The following is a 24,169-nucleotide window of genomic DNA, read 5'->3' as shown; positions in this document are numbered from 1 at the left end:
GTCGCACTTTTACTGACAGATGGTTGGCAATCGCCTCTGATGTGAGCACTCAGGTTTACAGTCCCATTGAATCAAATGTCTTCCTCGAATTAGACAAGGGACTTAGAATCAACATTAAGCTCTCAGCCAATACCAGCTGGTTGAGTCCCTACAGCTCTCACTGACCCCCAACTCATTAAATCACAGACAGTTGTAGGTTACATGCTGACCACAAAAGGATAGAGAGCCAAATAAACAACACCTGAAATTAATTTGGACAAACCTTCAGAATTTAAATTAGGGGAGATGAAATACTCTGTGGAGTTTAAGTTTGTGATTTTGAATGGATCAGTGCATGCAATTGGTTTAGAATATTGGGTTTCCTGGATTTATAGTTCATGCAAAGGGTAAACGGAGTCCCGCCGTAGATAACTGCAGCGTAGGTTTTAATGTATACCGGAGTCTCTGATTTTACCATCGCAACACTAGATGCATGTATTGTGCATAATCAGGCTGTATATTCCCCGCAGTAACTGTGTTTACATCCAGGTAACTTATTATGTTGCTTTGTCTCGTTACTGAACGGTCTGCAGTGAAATGTGTTTGCTACATGTGTGTTACTGAGAAACACAAGACTATTGAGTCTCTAATGTTGCTTCCACTCGCAACAATCTCTACTGGCACCAGAAACTTGTAGGAAAAAAACCCCAAGCAGCTAATTACAGTTTTCCGTAGCTGCCGAAACCCCAACGTGGAGTTACATTTTTGAGGAGGAGCACATCAGCAATGGCGTAGCCTACAGAATACAGTAACCTCGCACGGAGGCATAACCTCTTAACGCAATGATTTGACAGTACTTTTACATTTTGCAAGGTGACTGATGCATGTAATTTTCTACAAAAATGTCAAGCTGATAATTTGTCTGTATATTAACTGTTAAGACAGACAATATGAAGATTTAAGCATTAAGGCAATTTAGTAATTTTCACAGTATGGAAGTGGAGAACAATTATATATGGTCATAGAAATCCATGTCCGCTTGCTTCATGTTTAAAGTAGAGCTGGTGGTAGCCTTGTTAATGAAAGAGCTGTTAACAATGTCATGACAGGTCACATTGTAAAAGCAATTAAAAATAAACACTTTGCCATTTAAAATGACCCCGAAATTGTGCTTACTGTAGGATGTTATAAAGCAGTAACAAGGCCAGAGGCATTCTGAATGTCAAGCTTATGAATGAGGACAGTTCTCAAAGCTGTCCTGTCCAAAAGTCGTATTTTTAGATCACTGTAAAACTACTCAGTCCATTAACAATAGGTTTCTTGTCACAATTCCTCACCACTGGTTGACAGTTTGGTTAGAGAGTTTCAGTTTGTCTTTACAAAGGGAACTTTCCCTCAAAGTCTCACTGGAATTTAGAGATAGTAAAATGTTTCACTAAAAAAATGCATTTGAATAATATTCTCTACTGTGTCACATCTTAGTAGATGGAGTGTTTTTCTACTGTAACTGCTTTAGTCATTCCTTTTAGATTCTTTGGTCTTTCACTTTGCCATGAGAAATGCATGATTCTGTGCATAGTGAACACTTATTTATCTCTAATATACACAGCCATTGTTAACCATTATTAAAGCATGCATGAGCACTGAGCTGAACATAAATATTATTGGAAAGACATGCGCCACAGAAGTAGTATACAATGATTGGCCAGCATGTTTTGAGTCCAAAGGTGACGGGCTGATCCACGACAAAATGTCTTCTACAATGAACATTGTTTTAGAGTTGTATGGATGGATCAGCTGTCACTTTTAGGGATTGTTGCTATGCAACCTTTTCTGTCTACAAAATACACAGGTTGACCATCTACTGAAACTGTATAATCTGGCTGCTTCGGTCTCTCTGGCTCCTTGTGTGGAGTTTTGAATACATTTCTGACTTTTCTCCTTTATGATTTATGAATATAAGAAAGTGTTAGCTTTCCATTGGTCTGTTACGTCGTCATCATCAGTTACTTGTTCATATTTAATGTCACACTTCACCCTGATTACTCTAAATAATATACTGGACATTGTAGCTCTTTGCTGTACATGCCCCAACCCCTCTGTTTGCACTATGCTCCATATTGCTCAGACATTATATGCTGCCAGCTTTCTCTCTATTATGAATGAAGTCTTTGATGTCTGGCTTTTTACAAGCCAAACTTTTTCTCCCTGAAAATTACAGGCTAATCTCTAAAGTCAATCTAATCTCTGTTCAACCCTTCTTTTGGAAATTCAAACCAAGCCAGCTGACAGGAGTATATCCCGGGTCATGATAATTCAGAGATCAACTGGGTCACAACCAGGGAGCAATGCATGACAATGTGCTAGAAACGGGCGGGGCTCAACACGTCATATTCAGTGAACAGCTAACTTGTCACATACTCCAGTCCAGCTGTACACCAGCAGAACTGATGTTTTGTAGCTACTTGAAATTGACATTGCACAGTAGAGAGAGAGAAATAAAGTTCACTTTATGATTGTTTCGCAGTGATTACGCTCTAAAGCATAAATAACCATCAAACACTAACAGATGATTTTGTGCAGACTGATTTCTCCTCCTCTGCAGCAGCTGGACAAGGAAGTGGGTTACTCTAGTATCGATTTTTGACTATTTTAAGACGAGGGGAGAACATTTCTCTTTGTTTGACTTCATTGAAAAGAGAATAGTTCATAGTTCCATTATCTTTATTGTGACTACTTCTCCCTAAAAGGAAGTTTTTCCTCGCCACTGTTGCACTAAATGCTTGCTCTTGAGGGAATTACTAGAATTGTTGGGTCTTTATAAATTATAGAGTGTGGTCTAGACCTGGGTCTATCTGTAAAGTGTCTTGAGATAACTCTTGTTATGATTTGATACTATAAATAAAATTGAATTGAAATTGAATTGTATTGAGAAAAAAGAGAGATTTGCACTGTGCTCCCCAGCAGCCACACTGAACTGCAGTCTGCAGACGTGTGTGCAGAGAGAATTTAACTTAACTTATTTTCATACGATGACGTTCTAACGATGGGTTTTTACAGGCAGTTTTGCCTGTAAAACTCTGCTAGCGCTCTGCATAGTGCTCTGCAACATGCTCTCCGTTCTGCTGTTGTTGAAGCTGCTTGTGTAAACCATGTGCATAAAGCACAGTGAGACAAAATCTGTGTTGTGTTCGTTTTATTAAAATGTGCTGCGGACTGCCCTACTCTCTTTTCCCACCAATCACATACTTTGTCCCGCCCCGGTTTCAATTCACATTGAAATCGACCCTAGTCCTAGATCCAACCCACCTGGCAACCTGGATTGCGAAGCCGAGTAGATCGAAGAGGATTACCCCATTCAAACACTAATTGATTATTAGTGTGCCATTAGTGTGAAAGGGGTATTAGTGTTGGACTAGGGTTACAGGTCAGACCTGAAGCAGGACTCATTCTCTTTGTGGACTACAAGTAGTTGCTGTTTTTGCTGACCCCCAGCCGCATTCTGGAAGAAATCATTAGTGTGCGTGTTCTGCACACCAGCGGGCCATGCCATGATGCCAAATTACATGAATTATAGTGTTTCTCTCAACAGGCACAGGTCATGTACAGCTGCTAACACCTCTGCCCTTGGACCCACAAATTTAGCAGCAGCACTTCAAAAGACACATCTAAACAATCCAGGACATTCAGCCTGTGCGGTGTGAAGTTGACATCTGGCAGACACCAGAGGGAACACTTGTTTTGAAATAAATCTCTCTAGTTATATGAGCCGTCACTCCGATTAGTCACCATCTGTTTCCACAGACCTGACTTGTGTTTGCCAACCACAATCAATAAACAAATGTCCAATCCAGATTTGACAAAGTTAAAGGCTCAGGAGCCGGCGGCCATCTTAGAGCCTCTGGCTGTTTGGGGGATGCTCCCGTGTGCACGGCTGCTTATTAGGCAGTAATGTGTGGCTGCCCATTGCTCGGACAAGGCCATGGCATCAGGTCACAGTAGATAAGGGGACACCAGAAAACCACAGCACAGGAACCCACATATTGAAATGGGCAATAAGCAAATAAGGAAATTACCTCTTCTGTATTCTGTCTTGGTACAAACTGAGTCCTGCAGTTTTACTCATAAAAAATATGAATGGATGCCTCATTCTATGAGAACAAAAGTTCACACTTACAACTGTAGAAGATACTGAACAGCATACTCTGATGAGATCACAACATAGGATTCATGGCAGATATGTAGGACAAATCCTGTATTGTTTGCAAAATGCTGTCATCCAATTTTCACAGTAAGCACATTTTAACTGGAGGTAGAGGAGACAAAATGCCAGCTCGCCTAATATGTCTCTATTTAGACATGACAGCTAATCCCTGCTCACCTCATGTCCACAGCGCACTCTACCTGCTCTGAACACAGACGATGTTCCTCTACTTCTTTCCAGAAAGCTGTTTTCCACAAGCTTCCTGGATCATTGACATGTGAAACCACACACTGTTCCTTTACATACATTTGCCCCAAGCAGCTCTGTGATGTTTACTATATTTTAGTGAATTACCAGAGCTCTTCATGTTTGCCTCGTGTGTCTGCATTGTTTCTTGGACAAGAGTGATCTGACCTTTTGATGGAAAGATTACAAACAGTTCATGTCAGCAATATGCTAAGTAAGTTGTTACTTGACACCTTGGAACCAGCAGGCTGATCCATCTGCCTTACCCTTTAGGGGTGATGGAGAGTCATGGATACTGCCATGGGCACAGGGTTGAAACTAATGCACATACAGCTCTTGGAATATACGCTACTTTAAAAAGCCTGATTACCTATTCTCTCAATCAGCTTCTTACCATAAGTAACAGAATTCTAAATAAACAATAGCTTTCATTGACAAAGTTTTGGTTATTTCTAGGGCTGTCAAAATCGACGCGATAATAACAAGTTAACACAAATTCCTTTTTAACGCCACTAATTGTTTTTGACGCGCGATTAACGCAAACCATTATTTTCCACATACAGCCGTGTGGTTCGTGCCAATGAACTACAGTATTTACTTTGCTCTTTATAAGACCAAGCACGTTGGTAGGAAACATCCTGGAAGTCATTATCTGCTCTTAATATTTTGGCCCTAATTACTGCTAACCACAACAGTCATTTGTCTGTGGTATTCGCTGCAAGTTGTATCAATCCATGTACTCCAACACTGCTGCCACACAGCAGCCAGGGGATCATGTGTCATATGCTGTGCCACACCAACATCATCAATCAGTTTGTCTATTACATGTCTCCTACTGCATCTCTCAAAGGGGCCAATACGCAGCCATGCCTATAGAATTTGCCTGTTGGTTTGCAGCATCAGGGTTAGGCTCAGATCTTGGGCTGAATTTAGTGTAGCAGAGCTGAGGCTATAGTGAGGTATCTTATGGCCCTATCCAATGAATGTTTAATGGTCTCGAGAAGTCGGCATGGAGGAAGCTGACTGTGCTGCATCAGTAGGCCAGGAGGTAAAATGAGACGGGAAGTCAGCCAGCTCAGAATGGCAGGAGGAGAGGGGAGGGAGCATGAAGTGCAGTATTCAGAGAAAGTGTATAGAACAGGACAGAAACCAAGATGCATGGTAGCAGGAAGCCACAAACAAAAACACACTGCTGCACTAAAATCCTTCAAATGATTATTGTATGGGTATCAATCACACATTTCAGAAACGCTCTATTCAGAACCTGCACTAAAATCAGGCTAATTATAGGAGACAGACTACACATAATTAAAAAGGGGTGGTGAGGGGAGGGGGGGGGGGGGGGGGTGTTCAATTATGGGAATTCTCCAAATTGATACAGTCGCACCTTTGGGGGACTTGTTGGGTCTCTTGTAAATTATATCGGTAATGTTTCCTGAGATAACTTCTGTTATGATTTGACACCATAAATAAAATTGAAATTGAATTGAAGTAACAATGGTTGATTTTGAGTCTGTAGTCAGAGTTGGCCTTTGCTTGTCGACCGTTGCTGAGAAATGTACTTTATGGTGCTTCCCCCTCCTGTCTATTGCCGGGTCAATCTGCTCTGTGCAACGCGCCGGGGTGAAACTGTGACTTTGTTTCCACATGAGAAAATGTATTTCCCATTTGTGAAGCTCAGCTCTATCAGCATCACACATAATGGAACACTTAAGGTGTATGCAGGTTGCCTCATTTACATGTTTGGGTGGCTGCATTTACGTACAGCTGTAGACTCTATAGACACTCTGTAGACAATATTTCTCTTCTGCTGACTGTGATTTTTAAAATTACATTTGGACATTGATACTTTATGCATGCGCCCCTGTTTAAATGGTTGACTAAATAAACACCTTAAGAGAAATATGTGCACTAAAAATTAATTCTCACTTTGCTTTGACATGTATGGATGGGCTATATGGAAAACTAAATCAAATATCCCGATATTTTTGACCAAATACATCATTATCGATATTGCGGCGAGGTTGTAGGGTTGATTATTGGTGCTTTCACAAAATATTTACACAATTAGATTTGTGACAAATAATCATCAGTAATGTGGATATAATGACTAAGTGGGTAAAGGTAAATAATAAAACAGTTAGAACAGTCTGATAGGTTCAGAAAATGACATCACTCACTACTGTAAAACAGCCTTTAAAACCAGGAAAAGACAACACTTGTGTCATATTGCGATATCCAAATTTTAAGACAATTTCTATTATATCAATATCGATATATTGCCCAGCCCTAACGCGATTTTCCCCAATGTAAACTCCACAGCGGCACTACAAGTCGCCAATGCAACTAGGCAATGTTTTGATGATGTGCCCATTCTGTGTATCCTGACTGCAGCAGAAGGGCTATAGAAATTACTAGCTGGACAGCTTTAAAATGAGTCAGCAAAAAGGACACTGGTACGTATATTCAGAACAAATACCAAAGAGCAATACCTTCCTGAAGTGCTTTGCTGCGAGAGCTGCTCCAAATCAAATACTTTATCTTGATCAGTATACCATGCACACACTTATCTCTAACTACCACAATCTATTTTAGACATCACAGATGTGAGACGTAGCTGTGAGGGAGTCAGGAGGGAGAGCGTTTTGGATAAAACAGAGCAGCTGTCGTTATGTGAGCCAAGAGACAACGAGTGAGATATTGTCTTTATCCATGTTGAACTATACCAGCGGACCCAGACATTCTTCTCTGCTAGCTCCCTGCTCCTTTTAGGAGAGATACTGTATATAATTGAAGTTAGACAGCAAGGCAATACTAGATAAGCAACACCATCCTCCCCTGCATGGAATTAAGTGACCACCCCAGGACACTGAGTGATGATGCAGACAAATCGAAGTGCAGCTAGAAACTGAAAGTCTGAGGCAAAATCAGCTGTTGTGTTTACATTTCCTGGGCTATAAAAAACAATTCCAAGCTTATTAAAGCTACTTAGGGAGTGAATTTTAAAATCAACAGCAGTTAAGTCATAGTATCTAATAATGACTTAAAGGTGCTCCTTTAAGTCAAAATAAAGGGCTCCGATTGATCGGTCAGCGCTCATAATCGCCTGATATTTGTTCTAAATAATTGGATCAGTTATCTTAAAAATGCCGATCAGATGATGATACATGCTGACGAGCTGCACATTGTCTTATTTCCGTGTTTTGCCGGTGCTCCTGTTGCTTACTGGTAGCCAGAGCCGTGCAGCTCTAGCTTAGTTAATTTTGATATATTCCTAATTACAGCGGCTAATTACATCAGTTTAAATCCGCTATACAGATTTAAACTTTCACTAGTTCGCTCAAGCGCTCACAGCTCTCTCCTTTTTTTGCGTATTTCCTGCTAATCCCACAGTTGTTTACACGCTATTCAGTCCTGCTAGAACTAGCTACCATAGTTAAGCTACACAGTTATCAGTGGCTTCTCTCTCCTGCCATATTTAGCATTACAAAAACAAGTTATTTGTGGCTTTCGCGAACGTAAGCTAACTTTCGCTTATCCATTAAAATGCCATTTTACAGTGAGAATGTTCTGGAGATATGTGGCTTGTGATAAATGGGTCCAATATTAACTTTGGTGACTATGGGGCAAAAGAATCGGTGCTAATCTGTGTTCGTTTTCACTTCTCCGAATGGAATCAATACACTCAGGACCTGCTGCTAGTCTCCTAAAGAGGCGTGGCAGCAGAGATGGGAAGTAATGAAGTACAAATACTTTGTTACTGTAATCAAGTAGATTTTTCAGATATTTTTACTTTACTTTACTATTTATTTTTGTGCTGACTTTTTACTTTTACTCCTTACATTTTTAACACCAATATCGGTACTTTCTACTCCTGACATTTTACAAAATTGGCTCGTTACTTTAGTTTCAAATAATTTCAGTGGAGTTACCGTTATTATTTTTCGTGTCATCAATACCGAATTCAATCTAATAGGATGGGAATATACATTGCACTTGACGCACCACTACAAGACGACTGGACAGATTCTGCAGCATTAATTTGCGGCAAATCATTGCGGCTTGATGGCGGTAACGTTAGCACATAGTAGTATGGACTCCGACATGTTTAAAAATGAAGAAAATGGAGATCCCAGAGATTCGTCAGACAAGCAGAAAGACATTCCCAATCATCCATGGCCCTATCTGAGAGAGATGTTTGAGATAGTAGGCATCAAGAATGACTCCTGGCGAATGTGCTGCGTGACTCTAAAATTATGGGGAACTTCTTAATTAATGTCTGTTTAGTAATTCATATTTTATCCTTTATTTACTTTCCAGAAGCCATATTTGAGCACACATACATACATGTAGATTCCTTTAAATGTTAAGGGGAAGATTAAAAAACAGAAACTGGATCTGTGAATTCTCACAGAATCACAACTGAGTTCCTATCTTGCTACTCAGTCAGAATCGTATTAACCTGGAGTCCCAGTCTCTGTCACAATAATCATACATGTGATGTTTTAGGTCTATTGGCAGACATCCATTTAAAATGTAGGCAATGGCATATAAAGAGCCTTTTCTCCATGTCCACTGAAGTTTCTCAGCTTGCACTCTAGTAACATTTGTGTGGTCCAGGTAGCTTTGCATAAAAAATGGAAAAAATGGAAGCCTTGTGAAATGTCATTCACAAGGCTACTTTTACTTTTATACTTAGTAAAAGTACATTTCCAAGCCTGAACTTTGTTACTTTTACTTGAGTAAAGAAGTTAAATCAGTACTTCTACTTTACCAGAAGTATTTTTAACACAAGTATCTGTACTTCTACTTGAGTACGGGAAGTGAGTACTTTTGCCATCTCTGCATGGCAGTGGTAAAACAAAAGCAGGCGAGAAAGCAAACAAATGAGTATTGAAAATGTTTCAATTTAGAATCGATACAAAATTAAAAAATCTATTTTTTGACACCGCCAGTATGCATATTCCACTCTCTCTCATAAAGCTCAGCGCAAATTCTTTCAGGAAGACGTCAAATAACCCAATCACTACTCTTTCTTTTGTTTAGACGGGTCACTTTAGTTAAACCAATCAGACTGGGTCATGAAATTCAAGGACCAATCACAGCATTATAGGGCTGAAACGATTCCTCGAATAACTCGAATAATTTGATTACAAAAAATCCTCGATGCAAAATGATTTGCCTCAAAGCTTCGTTAAATCAACGTTGTATCGCTGACGGACGGTGTTTCCACACGGATCATTATTACTGTCGCACACCAGACGCTGCTCAGTCTGCTGGCGACCCATGCCAGAGCGTAGATAGTGAGGGGCTAAGAGAAGAGACAGGCTGGAGGAAACCACAGGAAGTGTCCAAAGTTTGGAATCAGTTCAAACGTGATTAGAACGAGAACTCTGGACAGTGCGTCTACTGAAAAACCAAACTAGCTTAGCACAATAATAGCACGACGTCAATGCTTCAGCATCTCAACAGAAAACATTTCTCATCCATTCCACGAAGCGGACCCGACAAAAGTAAATCATAGAGTCGTATGGACGATGAAACTACACCAAACACAACAACTAGCAAAATCAAAGACAAGAAAATACGTAGCGGTGACCACAATCTGATCTAAAGAGCCGACATGTTGACTATCACTTCGGAAAAACAGCTGATTCTTCTCTCACTCTCTCTCTTCACGGAGAAACAGCTGATCAACGATCTAATAGCATACGTTTAACAGAGCTGTGTAGCATTGTAATCAAATATATAAATAAAAATAGGTTGAGTATAACTAATATTTACATATAGGCCTATATACAGATCAGTCTCAGGTTGAAACTTGTAGTTCTGAAAGTTAAGTTGCACAACTTAATGTAATGTTTACGTATGTTTAATGTATGCCTTAGTGTGAGGTTGATATCATTTCAGAAAATGTTTTCTTTAAAAATTTTACAATGTTATATGGCACTTAAATGCACTTATGTTTAGTTTTTTGAGAGATGATATTGTAAGCAATGTAGGCAACACAAATTTTGCTTTTTCCGAAAGTTTAACCAAACTATTGTTTATTATTGCTCTTCAATAAAACAAAAGTATTTCTTATCCGATTGCTCGATTAATCGATGGAATAATCGGTAGAATACTCGATTACTAAAATAATCGATCGCTGCAGCCCTACAGCATTACAACTCTGCTTTAAATCTGCTCTCTCCCTGTGCTGTCAGCTGTCGTTTCAGGAAAGCACTCAACCCTCCTCCTCCCCTGCCGCCTCCGGTCATCGTTTTTTCCTCCGGCTGACCGCTACGTTTGCCTCCTTCGGTCTGGTCTCCGGTCTGGTCTCCGGTCTCCTTCTCCGCCGCCACCAGTGTCTAGACTCCATCGGGGGTTATGTCCTGTTTCTCTACCCCTTCAAAAAGTTTTATTACAACGATGGAGTCTAATCTCCAAAGACTCTGTACATTTTATTATGCATTTGTACAATAAATCTTTTGCATATCTGCAAACAAAGTCTCTCCTGATTGAATTAGAGACACAACTCTAACCATAGTAGCCTACGCTTGGCTATATGGAGCCGCTTAGAGCCTAACAAATATGCGTTTCCTGTGGAATAAATTGTATGAAAATAAAAATAAAAGCTCAATGTGCACAACGCATTGTTGTGAAACTATATAGAAGAGAGTGAATATGTTGCCTGCCAACAAACAAACGGTTGTCAATTATTGATACTTTCTCATCTCTTAATTTTACTACTTAATAATATAGAGTGATATTAAGAATAGCCCCAGCAGATTAGTTCACTGAACCAAAATAGAGGCTGCTGGGAGCTGGGGGGTCTGACATCAGCCGCCAGTCACTGCTCCTTGGCCCAAATACCAGGTTGATTGCCATCTAAAGATTGGTGACTTTTAAGAAGTGTGCCATTTGCCCAAGGCAACAGGGGTGCTACTTTTCATTAGGCTCAGTGGGGGTGAAGGCTTCTGTACATGGAGCACCAACCGTCCACAGCAGATCATACCGCACAGCTGTAATGATCCATGGATACCAAGTAAAACAGATTCTCAACCTCTCCAATGTGTGTGTTTTATATCACAGTAAACTGAATCTCTTTGGGTTTTGGACAGTTGGTTGGACATAACAAGACATTTAAGACATCATCTTGGGCTCTACAAAACTGGAATGGACATTTTCATTATTTTCAGCCATTTTATAGATTATAAGTATTGTCAAAATAAATTTATAATGAACACACACACACACACACACACACACATACACACACGGCTGAACTTTAAAGAACATGTACAGTACAGAAAGGAAATGAGCCTTTTGAAGTCCTGAAAGCATAAAAATAGACTGGAGGGAGTTATGCAGATAAGATGCAGCCTCATCCAACTGGGCCTCAAGTCCAGGTTGGAGATTGGCAAAAACATAAGTGAACTGGTGAGATGCTGACCAGTTATATGTTGAAATATGTTGATTCATTTAGTCATGAACAGCAGTGATCGGTATCAGATCAATTAAAAGGCCAGATCGGAGCATTCCTAATAAAAAACTAATGTGTCTAAAGCCACAATAGGGCTGCACTATATTGGAAAAAAACTGACATTGCAATAAAAAAAAATCTGCGATATACATTACATTATTATATGAAAAGAGATGCTAGAATTCAGATTACTTGAATAGCTCTATTTGGAAATAATTAATTATTCTCAAATGAATGGGGTGATTTTGTAGGGGAGTGCATCTGCATAGAAAATAATAATCAAGTGAAAAATGACTTTTTTTTTATGTGAACCATCCTTTCTTGAGCTTTTGTGCTTGAGCTTTTTGTCCTGCTTTGGTTGATTGATTAATTGATCAACATTGATTGTGACTGGTGGTTGGCTGTGCATTCAGAGCCTACATGTCACGTACTAGCAACATACTCCATGTATCCAAGAACCCTTGAATCAGAGTAAACTATGTTATATCAGACACAGACTTCTCTTGTAGATTAGTGCTATGTTCCCAGCTTCAAACTGTAGTTGGGACAGACCCCTGGTTTATTTAGGCTAACTCAATTAGCTTTAGCTGGTAACTAGCTTTCAGTCTGGCAACTGCAAGAATGGTCGGGAGACATCGTGATAATGATGCATTAAACAGGTTGCTTTTTTTTTTCTTTGCAGTAAACACAAAACACTGACTACTGTAGCTTCACTACTTACAGTGCTTTTCTACACACACGAGGGAGAGCCTCACTTCCCACAGCAAACCCATGGCCGCCTGTCTTAAAGGGAAAGGGTCGGCCGGTAACATTAGACATGTATAATGAGAACAGTGCAAGTTTTCCTTTTGTATCAAGCAGCAAAAGAATGTACTGTAGCATTTACATTACACGTCGTGCAATGTGACTACTGCACAGGTGCACATCGCAATGGTGATGCTAAAACAATGTATCGTGAGCCCTAAGCCACACTCAACACACAGCGATGAGAGTCCTTCAGTGAGAAAATGCCCAACACCCACAGGATTTTAATCCATCCTGTGAACAAGCCTTTTCTTGGTCAGCAGCTTTGTTTTTGCCAAGCAGCCACCCACTTACTGGGAGAACGCTCATTAAGTGATCATACTGTAGGGATCATCAAAAAACAGGGATACCAGGGACATTTCAGGGAATCAAATTAATTAGGCATCAGCACTCGGAGTAAGGAAAAACTCATTATTCATCAATGTCATTATTAGAAAAGGAATTACTGGAAAAGTTTAAGGGCTGCAACTAAGAATTATTTTCATTAACAATTAATTGAATATGTATCTCAATTAATCACTTGGTTTCTTAATGTCAGAAAATAGTTGATTTTTCCCAAAGTTGAAGGTGCCATCTTCTGATGTCTTCAGAAAGTCCAAAACAAAAGGTTGTTCAGTTGACTATCATAGAAAAACCAGAAAAATATCCCCATGTAAGAAACTGGAACCAGAGAATTTGGCATTTTTCCTAAAAAAAATAACCTAGGAATGATTAATGGATTATCAAAATAGTTGCTAATTTATTTTCCATCCATCAACTAATCAAAATAATCAATTGTAATTGTTGCAGCTTTACAAAATGTAAGTCTAAAGTGCAGAACACAGATGTGTTTCAGAGTCAGGTGTAAATGTAATCCAACTAAAACCAATTCCTAGAGAGAGTGGATGGATAGATTTAAAGGTGCTCAGACAGCGAGAGGTTAGCACCACTTCCATTGTTCCCAATATAAGCACAACTTCAACTGAGGCAGCGGCAATGGAGAGAGAGGGCGACTCAGTTATATGTCGGTGCAGCCTGAGTTCATGATGGTTGAAGCTAATTTTAACTACTGCTAACTAACTTCTATTGGGTATGATAAACTAAACTTGTTATCAAATTACTGCTGAGATTAGAGAGCGTAGATAGCAGCAACCTGTAGGTCTTTGTAGGCTCCAGAGCCACAAAAGACATTACATACAACTATTTTTGCAGGATAAGAGACATGTTCTTAGGGTGCCGTTTTCATACAGACCAACAGGTCCTAACCCAAATTATAGTTTGGACGGTTAATGTTTGTCATCCTGCATCATCAGCTCTACATGGACCCACATCAAATCAAATTCTGGAAACTGACAGCAAGTCATGCAGCACTTTACTGTGCATTATGGGTGTATTTCTCTCTCTGGTGGCACAAAGAGTTCACAAAGTAATCACACTGAAAAGTAATTATTGGCTGTGTGCAATCACAAAGGCTTGTATCATGTGGACGCGCCGACAGTGTTGTTGTCATTACTTAGAATTCCTCATGGGGGGAGACAGAAACTACGCACTATAGCTTTAAGAACAAGCTTCTCAAGACACGGTGGCTTCATCTGTTGTTAATACTGTCGGTAAAGTGAAGGGTGTTACCCCCGAAAGAGCTGGAGTGAACGTCTCCCCTGTGGTTTCCCGCCCAACGTGGAGACTGCAGCGCACACAGAGACTAGAGTGTCATGCACACAGCACACCTTTTTGTTTAATTAAATCGCACAATTTTTGCGGTTATGTAATCGCACAGAGTGACATCGCGATTGCGATTAGATTAATCATGCAGCCCTGGCTTATAGTCTACAGATTGGGAGAACGATTTCTTAACAGCTAATGGATTTCATTATTGATATGATAAATTGATAAAAATGTATTTGTTTTGTACCACTGCTAAACTGCAGTGTTTCTGTGATAGATTGATGTTTTTTCACAACATAAAGACAAATAATAATTATACATCTGGTTAATTATTTACTTACATATTTAACACCGGATTTTGAAACTTAAATGTTGGCAGGTATGCATCACCCCCCTCCTCCTCTATCCCCATCAGTCCCCAGCCCTCTTGGCATGTTGGGGCATATGTATTTATCGAGCAACCAAGTGGCATTTACCTCACAGCTTAATCATAATTAGCCTGTTAGTGGGCATATGTTCAGATCCTGGTTAAAGACACACTGCTCCCCCAGGGGATGCTTGCGTGTTGACATGTGTGTGTATGTTCTGCGTGTGTGTATGTGTGCGTGGGTAGGGGTAACAAGTGCGTGTGTGCGCGAATGGCAGCAGACGGTTGCTGTGGAGCGCGCCCTGAGCCTCCATTAACACAACCCACCATGTTCCCTTCCCTCGGCTACACAGCCATGCTGAGAGAGGCCACTTGAAACCTGGAGGGAAACAAGTTCATCCGAGCGTACGGAAGAGGAAGACGACAGGGCGGAGCGTGCAGGAGAGAAGAGAGACGGCAAGAGGATGGGATGGCGACGAGGACCTGAGTCAGACAGGAAAAGTGAGAGTAGGGAGGGAGGGAGGGAGAGATGAAACCAGGTGAGGAAGAGAGGAAACCAGAGAGGAGGGGAGAACAGAGAGAAAGAGAGACAGCCTGGCTCAGGTCCAGGGTTATCACTGGCAAAAGTCGAGGCATTTGCCAGCTGCCAGCTGGAGACAGCAGCACTCGGCCAGAAGGATGCTGCCCTGCGCAGCTTCTGACGGCTAGTGTGTTCGCCTTTGTTTGTGTGCCTGTGTGTGCGCAGCACGGACGCTGCAGAGTACTGAGAGCTCTGTCCATGTGTTAAAGCACGGGACAAGGACCATATGCATGAAGGGGACAGTCTTTACAAAACACAAAACAAGTCTGGTCACAGTTGCTCTTCCTCAGAATTTAGTGCTCATTTATGCCAAGTTGCCTGTTCTCCCAACCGTGGAAGAGACTAGGGAAGCTGCTTAAAAACATCTCCCTAAGTCTCCATCTTTTGGCAGACGATTCTTAAGTGTATCCTCTTTAGGCAGGACATTACTTAGGCCTTACTGTTTGCCGTGCAGCCAGCCGAGCCCACGTTGCATGCCAGAAGGATGTCAACAAAAATAAACATACATAAAACCTGCAAGATTTGGTGTCAAAAGTTGAACACACAGTAAAGGAAAGCTTGTTTGTATCATAATGCGCTCCTTTCTTAATCATCTAATCAGTGATGCTGAAGCACAGACGCTGTCCCAATTTTCTCCATCTCTCCTCTAAAGATGAGTGGCAGGGAGGGAAGGAAGGAGGGGGGCAAAAGTAGCAGGGATTCCTTTTTATCAAAGGTATGGTGTGATGCTGCTACAGCTTTACTCTCTCACCACGTGTCCCTGTCGTCATCGATGAGAGACAAGCTCACATGCCTACAATGCACAGTGTCGGACCGCCAAACAAAACCCCGGTCCGCCTACTAGAGGATGATGTCATTTATAAAATACAGCTGTAATTAATATATAGATTATTGATCATCAAAATGTTTAAAGCTACATTGTGTAAGAATTTCTCCCATCTAGCGGTGAAATTGTATAGGACAACCAACTGAATATTACTTTTCAGTTAATTCTAGTTCTAACTCCTACGGTGGCCGTATTATTCCAAGAAGTACGACTTCGTCCGTGAGTGTTCCTTCCAGTGTAATAACAGTTTTACGTTATTTTGGTACCATTTCATTGTTAACATTAGCTATCAAGTTCCCAAACGTATGCAAGCTAATGTTAGTAAAGCATCAGTGCTATCGTTACTCTGTATACTGTACGAGATTAATAGTGTACGCCAATGTTTACAGCGTAGGAGAGAAGCAACGGAGGTTTGTGTTTTTAATATATTTCTCTGAGCAGTATGAACAATGTCAATAAAACCGAAATTAGCTCTTAGTATCTCCATCTAGTCTGTGTTACAACTGCACATGACGTGAGTTGTCTGCCAGGGAAATCACGACACATATGATTACGTTTATGTTACAAGGTAGACAATCCTTTTTCATCATTGACGCGAGGAAAAGTATCCTAGACATCATTCTAGCGTTATGCACAACCATGCTATAGTTAGCCAAGCAACTAAAAATAAAACTTTGATACATACTTTAATACATTGATACAATGGAGCGAGTCGCTCCAATGTATTCTGAATGATTCTGAATGGCAGATTCTACGCGTACGAGAATACTTTGATTAGTTGGTAGAAGTAATTACACATGAATGAGCACATATATGTGAAAGAACAAAGGTTTTTTTTTGCTAAGAATCAACTCAAAAATGTACACAAGGGAGCTTTAAGTTTTTTAAAGCACAAATCATCAAAATACACTGGTTTCAACTTCTCAAATGTGAATATTTCCTGGTTTTCTTTCATTCTATCATAGTATTCTGAATATTTGGGTTTTGGACAAAAGAAGCAATATGAATATTTCAATTTGAGTTTTGGGAAATTGTTATCTGTACTGTTATTTATTTTACTTTTTTTCTGACATTTTGTAGTCCAAACAATAGACAATAATCAGCAGATTCTTTGATGATGATAATGGAAATGATCATTAGTTGCTGCCCTCTTTATAATGTCGTGAAAGGTGAAACTGAGGTGACTGGCTTTTAGACACAGTAACCCATCTCTTTTAACCCTCTACAGGAGGTCAGAGGTCAGCTGCAAGGTGGCATGGTTGAAAGATCTCTAGCCCATGGAGCCATTTTGTCAAACAAGAACGATGCTCTTTTTCACAACAAAAGCACATTTAGATTTGTAGAAAATAGTTTAAGGCTCACATCAAGTCGTCACACATGTTATCTTAGTTGCATCACACATAGCAGAGTGAGAAGCAGCCTGGGTGTGCTGGGAACTGTTAAGATTCACCCTGACGCGGTGCTGGCTCAGAAAGCGCTCCCTCTAACGGACGGAGCCGGGCTGACTCACAGTTAGCACAAACAGCTCACCAGGAAGAGGTTAATCCACTCATAGCATTTTAATGACATCTACACCAGTGCACTATGCTAATCACATTTGCCTTCACATCTCACGAAACGCTAGCAGCCAGTGTGCAGCTCAGTGCAGCCGGCTGCAACAGTCCAGTGGCTATGTCATGGAGCTCCAAACTCACACATTTTGGGAGAAATGTCAACCCAAACAGACTGCAAAACCAGCCCAAAACGTCACAACTCCGATAGTGTCATTTAACACGCATGCCCATGATGCATTACAGTGGGAAAGAGCAGGTTGTCCTCTTTTAAAAACAGGTTTAACCAAAAGAGTTGCTTATCCTCCGTGGTAAAGCTCTTTTACAATTCATGTAACGGTTAACTTGGTCCGTTTCCCTCATCATTTTGCCACCGGCTCCTCTCAGGTGCGGTGATGAACACACGTATGAACTTCATGGCGTAAAGTAGGCTATGACGTGTTTAACATACAAGCGATATATCCAAAGTTAGCTAACAGACAAGCGGGAAAAAGGTTGCTTTTTAAATAAAAAAAAGGTAAGTTAAAACTTGAACAATAGGCGCCGGTGTATACAGATACTGCACTTCGACTCACCTTGAGCGGCCGTTCCTCGGGTGCTGAATACACTTGCTATCAAAGTGGCCACATACCAAATCATAGTACTATTGCCGACCAGAAATAAACCTCATCATATCTCAAAGTGCCCCTTTCGGTGAATCTCTCATCGCCGAATGTCCCAAGAACGAACTGAAGCGGGCCGGTATCCTGTTTTCTTGTTAACCGAGCCCTGGACACTTTTCCATCGGCGCATTCCCCTCTCTCTTCCCCTCTCCTCCGCTCTCCTCTCGCATCCTGAGACGGATCACCTGCGCCAATGGGACGAGAGCACACGACGCAGTGAAACCAGGCGCGAGCTCCTAAATAACCGCGGCCCCGCCTTCGCACTGGTTTCATTGAGGTGCGTGGGAAGAAGTCCCGGCCGCTGATTGGTCACCTGCGCTGTCGGTTTTCCAGCTGGAGTGTTGCGTTCAATGAATGTGGAAATACACGGAGATTTCAGGATTTGGTTAAAGGAAACCACCTCAGTGTGCTCATGGCGGCTAGAAAAAGCTTTTTAATTATTGGCATTTTCACCCTAAACGCACTTACATTTATAATGATAGCAACTTTATTTTTTTTTAAATAGGCCTACTTGCTAGCCGTTTTTATAGTTAAGTTAGAACACATTAGGATACAGCAAGCTGCGGTCAGACACTATTACTATTAGTAGCCTATAAGGATTGGGTAAGACTGAAACGTCCTACTTACAAAGACAGGCCCGGATTTTAATAAATGAGTTCATTGTAGTAAGCTATAGCTATGCCTTCACAATGGCACAGTCCCAACGACAGATGGTAAAATCCAACAGGTGGTTATCCTGTAAATGCAATGAAAATAGGCTACCTCTTGCTTGTTTAAAAGACAGGAATACTACCATTGCTCGACTGTAGGTGTTTATGCATGACACTACATTTAGTGTGGGTCGGAGGTATTGGGATCGATAATAGGCTCAAAAACTGCAAGTTTCTGACTTCTGTGTCTTAAAAGGGGTTTTGCATCTTCCCGTTTTCACGTGGGGCCTGAACGCAGCAGGGAACCGTTTTAAGGTGGGTTGGAGTGTGAAGCCTTAGCGGAGCTGCGGTATCATCCTGCGCAATAAGACGAGAGGAATCCTCCAGCACTGTGCATCATCAGATCACTGCCTGCATTCCATATATTCAAATCCATTTAGTAAAATGTTCACTATGTATGACTGAAATAGTGGTGGTCAGATTGCTAAAGTGTCACATTAAAAAAAGAGTTGCCATGCACTGAGATCACTAACTTAAACAAATAACTTGTCTTAATTCAGCATGATTCATCTTCACAGTGATTCAGTCAAGGACTGTTTGAAATTCAACTGACTCAGTCTGCCTTGCTCATAGAGTATTATGCCTCAGAGCCAACTCTAAGTCTAGGACCCCTGAGGAGGAGGCCTGACAGCCTCCATCAGGATGACAAATAAATCCATCTGAAGTTTCACATGCTAGTGTTGTTCTCATCATTTGCTATTCTTGTTTATATCCAAATGTTCTCAGCTGGCAAAATGATGACAAATGTGACCGATGATACAACTCATCTGGCAACATCAGTTATTTATTTTCATCTTCTCAATGACTGTAGATATTGTCTAAAAATTCTTCTCTAAAGCACTTTGCACTTATTGCAATGGTTGATGTTGCACAAAATGTGTGCCATTTTACCAAACAGAAACTTAGTTTAGTTTTTACATCACTTATACTTATATACTTAACTTGTTGGAAATATACTTCTTCTCAGTGGCTTGACAAAATATAGTTTTTCATTAAATTGGAGAAAAACAACAACAACAAATCGGAAAGGCTTATAGATGTTTTTGATGTGTTTCTTTTTTTCTAAAAACAAAAATATAAAAAGTGCCCATTGTCAGTCCACCACTTTGGTATAAACCAGTGGTTCTCAAACTTTTTTCAATAATGCCCCCCCCCCCCCCCTTTGAAATATTTGATCAGCCAAGTACCCCCTTAACAGTGCAAAACATTTTTTGAAAAAACAACCTTGTAACTGAAAAACGCTTAATGCTATTTCAAATGGTTAGACTCCATCACTAAATGTATTCTTTATTATAGTATAATTATTTTAGTAATTATGCATTCAATAAATCTGTACCCCCTGCAGTACTCCAGAGTACCCCTAGGGGTACTAGTACACCCATTTGAGAAACATTGGTCTAAACTGAAATATCAGTTATATATCAACTATTTGATGGAATGCGGTAAAATTTGGTACATGTACCCTAATGACTTTGGTGATTCCCTGACTTTTCCTCTAATAAGGGCTTTGTGATTTTAGATAGATCGCCATGAAGGTTGGTGCAGACATTCATTTTTCCCTCAGGATGAACTGCAATAACTCCCCTCATTTTGTATGCGGTGCCATCATCAGGTCAAACATTTATTTTAAACATACATCATAGCGTTGTCATTGTGAACATTGTAGCATGCTGATGTTAGCATTTAGCTCAAAGCATCACATTGCGCAGCTACAGCCTCACAGAGTCAATAATATGGCTGTAGATTCTCAGTCCTGTTTAAAAATGTCTCCACATGGCGATGTATCATGTTTTAATCGTTCTGTCAATCAGCCAAGTCTTTGCTATTTTGCAAGCTAATTTTAAAGATGAAAAAATTAACAAAAAAAAGAATAAAGGATTGGAAAAACCAACAGGGAATTGATCATGAAACATTCTGCCAGTCCATACTTTAGTACTTTTCATTCTGTAAACCAATGTGGGAAACTTAAGAGGCATTCCAATGTATGCCCTTTTCTTTTTTATAATGCCTGATGGGGATGTTAATGTAAAGTAGCATTTTGAAGCAAACATCCAGGTACCAACTATCTGCTCTCACTCTCTGTCACACTCTGCCTCTCTTTTCCGGGGATACCTTAATCTCTCTCTCTCTCTCTCTCTCTCTCCTCTATCTCACAAAGCCTGTGATGCCTTTCATGTTGTCTCTTCTACAAGACACAGCCAGCAGAGTCCGGCATATCAAGCTCCAGCATGTCAGCATCTCTGACAGAGACATCACAGGCTACACATGCAGCTGAAGGCACTTCTCCTGATGCTCAATAGCCATACAGGCCACTGTTGTGATTGGAGACCAGCCATGTCTTACAGCTCCCAGTCACACCGAGCACTGTGCTTTTAAAAGAACTGTGTGAAGTGCAAATAGTATATTCAAATCCAGCATTCATCGTGTTCTGTGATCTACTCCAGGTTTCCAGCACACTCAGCTACAATGAGGTTTTTGTATCTCCGTGGTGATGTAATGATAATGTGCCAGGTGTGACTCGTTAACAATTGACCATGGCCACTGGTTATAATATATGTGGTAATAATGAAACTCAACTGGTGTCATATCTTAAAGGATGAATGTCAGTTGTATCTCCCCCAGTCTCAGCAGAACAAGTTTGTTTTAGGGGGAAACTGTGGTGAATGGAGCTAAAACAAACAATAGACAAAAAAATAATAAGCAACCATTTTGATTACTGATTAATCACTTAAGTCATGTTTTAAGCATGTAATACCTGTTGCTATCAGCAACATTAACGGTTGCCTGGTTGCCCTTGGCAACCAAATTGTGACAATTGGCAACCTAATCATCACCCCTGGTTGATGTGATTTGAGTGGTGAGTGGCTTTCCTTCTCTGTCTGCACTATTTTCCCCCAAAAAGGCTGTGTCCTTTTATTTTTACTTTTACTTTTGAATAGGTTGGTCAACAGAACTTCAAACCATACTGGACATTTAGTTTTGTGTGGTCTAACTAACAGAAGTCCTACGTGATGTCATCACTGGTCTCATCTCTACTTGATGCCATCGCCGACCTCATGTCTGTCTCATTCACTCCTTGCCTGTGTTCTTCTCCACTAAGACATATTGTCAAACAAACGTTATGTAATAGATTTTTCATTAGTTTTTCCATATTAATAATATTAAGAAATGAATCTGTTGGTATCAAGTGGCTCCACCTACACTTCCAGCTAATGTTAGACCTACCTGTTGCCTTCCCCTGTCTTTCCTGATCCACCATCCTCACACCTGAATGAAATGAACTCACTGTTCAATATAGCAGTCTAAATTCAATTCTTAAATCAGCCTAGTGATGGCATCAGAGAAGACAACTATTATGCAGTAAGTATTACAGTATTATGAATGTGCTGCTGTTGAAATTACATTAACATTTTGTATTTTAAATATATATATATATATATATTTTTTTTTTTAAATATTTATTTATTTTTCTTCTTGTCATTTATTGTGCATGCTACCTTATATTTACCAGTTGTTATTTGACCTTAATAAAATTGAGATATGTCATGGATGGGATTGGTACCATAGGGTTTAACCAAAATCTAAATGTAGCTATCAGCAGCATTGGTTTGCATTAAGTTAGCAAACACTAGCCAGTCTGTTAACATGAATATTTGCAAGCCTCCAAGTTTGGTAGCAAATCTATGCATGATTCCATGGTAAACCAGAGTTATTGCATTAGTTATGTTTTCCAGATTCTTGTCATTTATTGTACATGCTACCTTATATTTACCAGTTTTCAGCTCAGCAACCTCGGTTTTGCATATTCTAAGCTAGCCGTAAACCACCATTTGGCTGCTACATTCCCAGTGTTAGCAAACGCTAGCTAGTCTGTTAACATGAATATTTGCAAGCCTCCAAGCACAGACGTCACACTTTAAATCCTACCTGTTGCCTTTCACCATCCACTTATTTAACTGCTGTCACATCCCTTGACATGCCACCTCCTCTCTCTTTCTTTTTCTATTTTACTACTCTACTCGTACCTGCTTGCTCGGCGCTCACAGCGCCCACCCGCTCCCCATAAACATCGCTAAAGTAGCTGACCACTCCAGCAGGGACGTAACGTTAAGGTTAGCTGTTTATAAAGTGGAAGTAGACAATTTAGCAACTAGCTAGCTAATCTGTCTGCTTATCAACTCTTTGAACGGATTATAGTAACTTTTAGCACGGTTTATTGTAGAAAGGCTACCGCAAGAAAAAATGTGTAGATTATCAAAAAGACAAAGCCGATGTTAGCTAGCAGCTTCTTTTTTTTAGCGTGCTAAAGTTAGCTCTTTTAGTTAGCGCACTGCAATCATGTCCGATGGCAGACAGAATTTTGACCAACAGTTTTATAGGTGGATAATAATACATTTACAAGCATATTTACTGAAGTACAATTTCAAGTCCACTTTATTTCAGAGGGAAATGTGTTTCTGTAGATATTTCAACATTTATTTGTCAGCTATAGGTACTAGTTGCCTTTCAAAAGATAATTTTACATTGAAAAAAAAGCATTTGATTAGCTTATAAAATATAATGCATTGTTAAAGATTAAACCAGTAGTTCCCAACCCAATTTTTGACTTGTGATCCCTTTACAAAAAAGCAGTGTCTACTCGGGACCCCTTGTCATGTTTCAGAAGTCTATCAATCGTTAGCAGTTCCACCAAAGTTCCAGACATTTCCTCTCTAAACTTCTCAGATAGTTCCATTTGAGTTATTGTTTGTGGCTGTAGATGTTAAATGATCAAATATTTCCCATTAAAACAGATATTACAAAAAAGTCCAAACTTTAGTCCAACTTTATTTCTTCTTCTTCTTCTTCTTCCCTATCACATTCACCCTCTTTGGAGGGGCCCGACGCTCAGCTCGGGAACCACTATCAAACTACAGTACCTAACTGTATGTAGAATTGTTAAAATAGCTCCACCGTGAGCAGCTGCAAACAGTCAAATGCTGCTTATGCATTAACAATCTAATAATTTAATTTTGAATATTATACATCAGTCAGGAACCAGTAGTTTTACTTTTGATATTTTAAGTAAACCTTGCTGATCATACTTCTCTACTTTTACTGTGTAAGATTGTAGAATAATCACCCTCAGGTCG

At 40.2% G+C, this 24,169-nt stretch overlaps 1 protein-coding gene across 1 annotated transcript in view; it reads right to left on the bottom strand.

Annotated features, from left to right (window-relative positions):
- igsf9bb (immunoglobulin superfamily, member 9Bb) overlaps positions 1-18,476 on the bottom strand; it is a 133,397-nt gene extending 114,921 nt beyond the window's left edge. The window contains exon 1 of the mRNA XM_078266574.1: positions 18,241-18,476. Coding sequence (XP_078122700.1) covers positions 18,241-18,304 — 64 coding nt within the window. The 5' untranslated portion in view covers positions 18,305-18,476. The remainder of the gene's footprint in view (positions 1-18,240) is intronic.
- Between the last annotated feature and the right edge of the window lie 5,693 nt (positions 18,477-24,169).

The sequence above is a fragment of the Sander vitreus genome, chromosome 13, assembly GCF_031162955.1.
Source record: "Sander vitreus isolate 19-12246 chromosome 13, sanVit1, whole genome shotgun sequence".
Lineage (NCBI taxonomy): Eukaryota > Metazoa > Chordata > Actinopteri > Perciformes > Percidae > Sander > Sander vitreus.
This window is presented reverse-complemented; position numbering and strand designations above follow the sequence as displayed.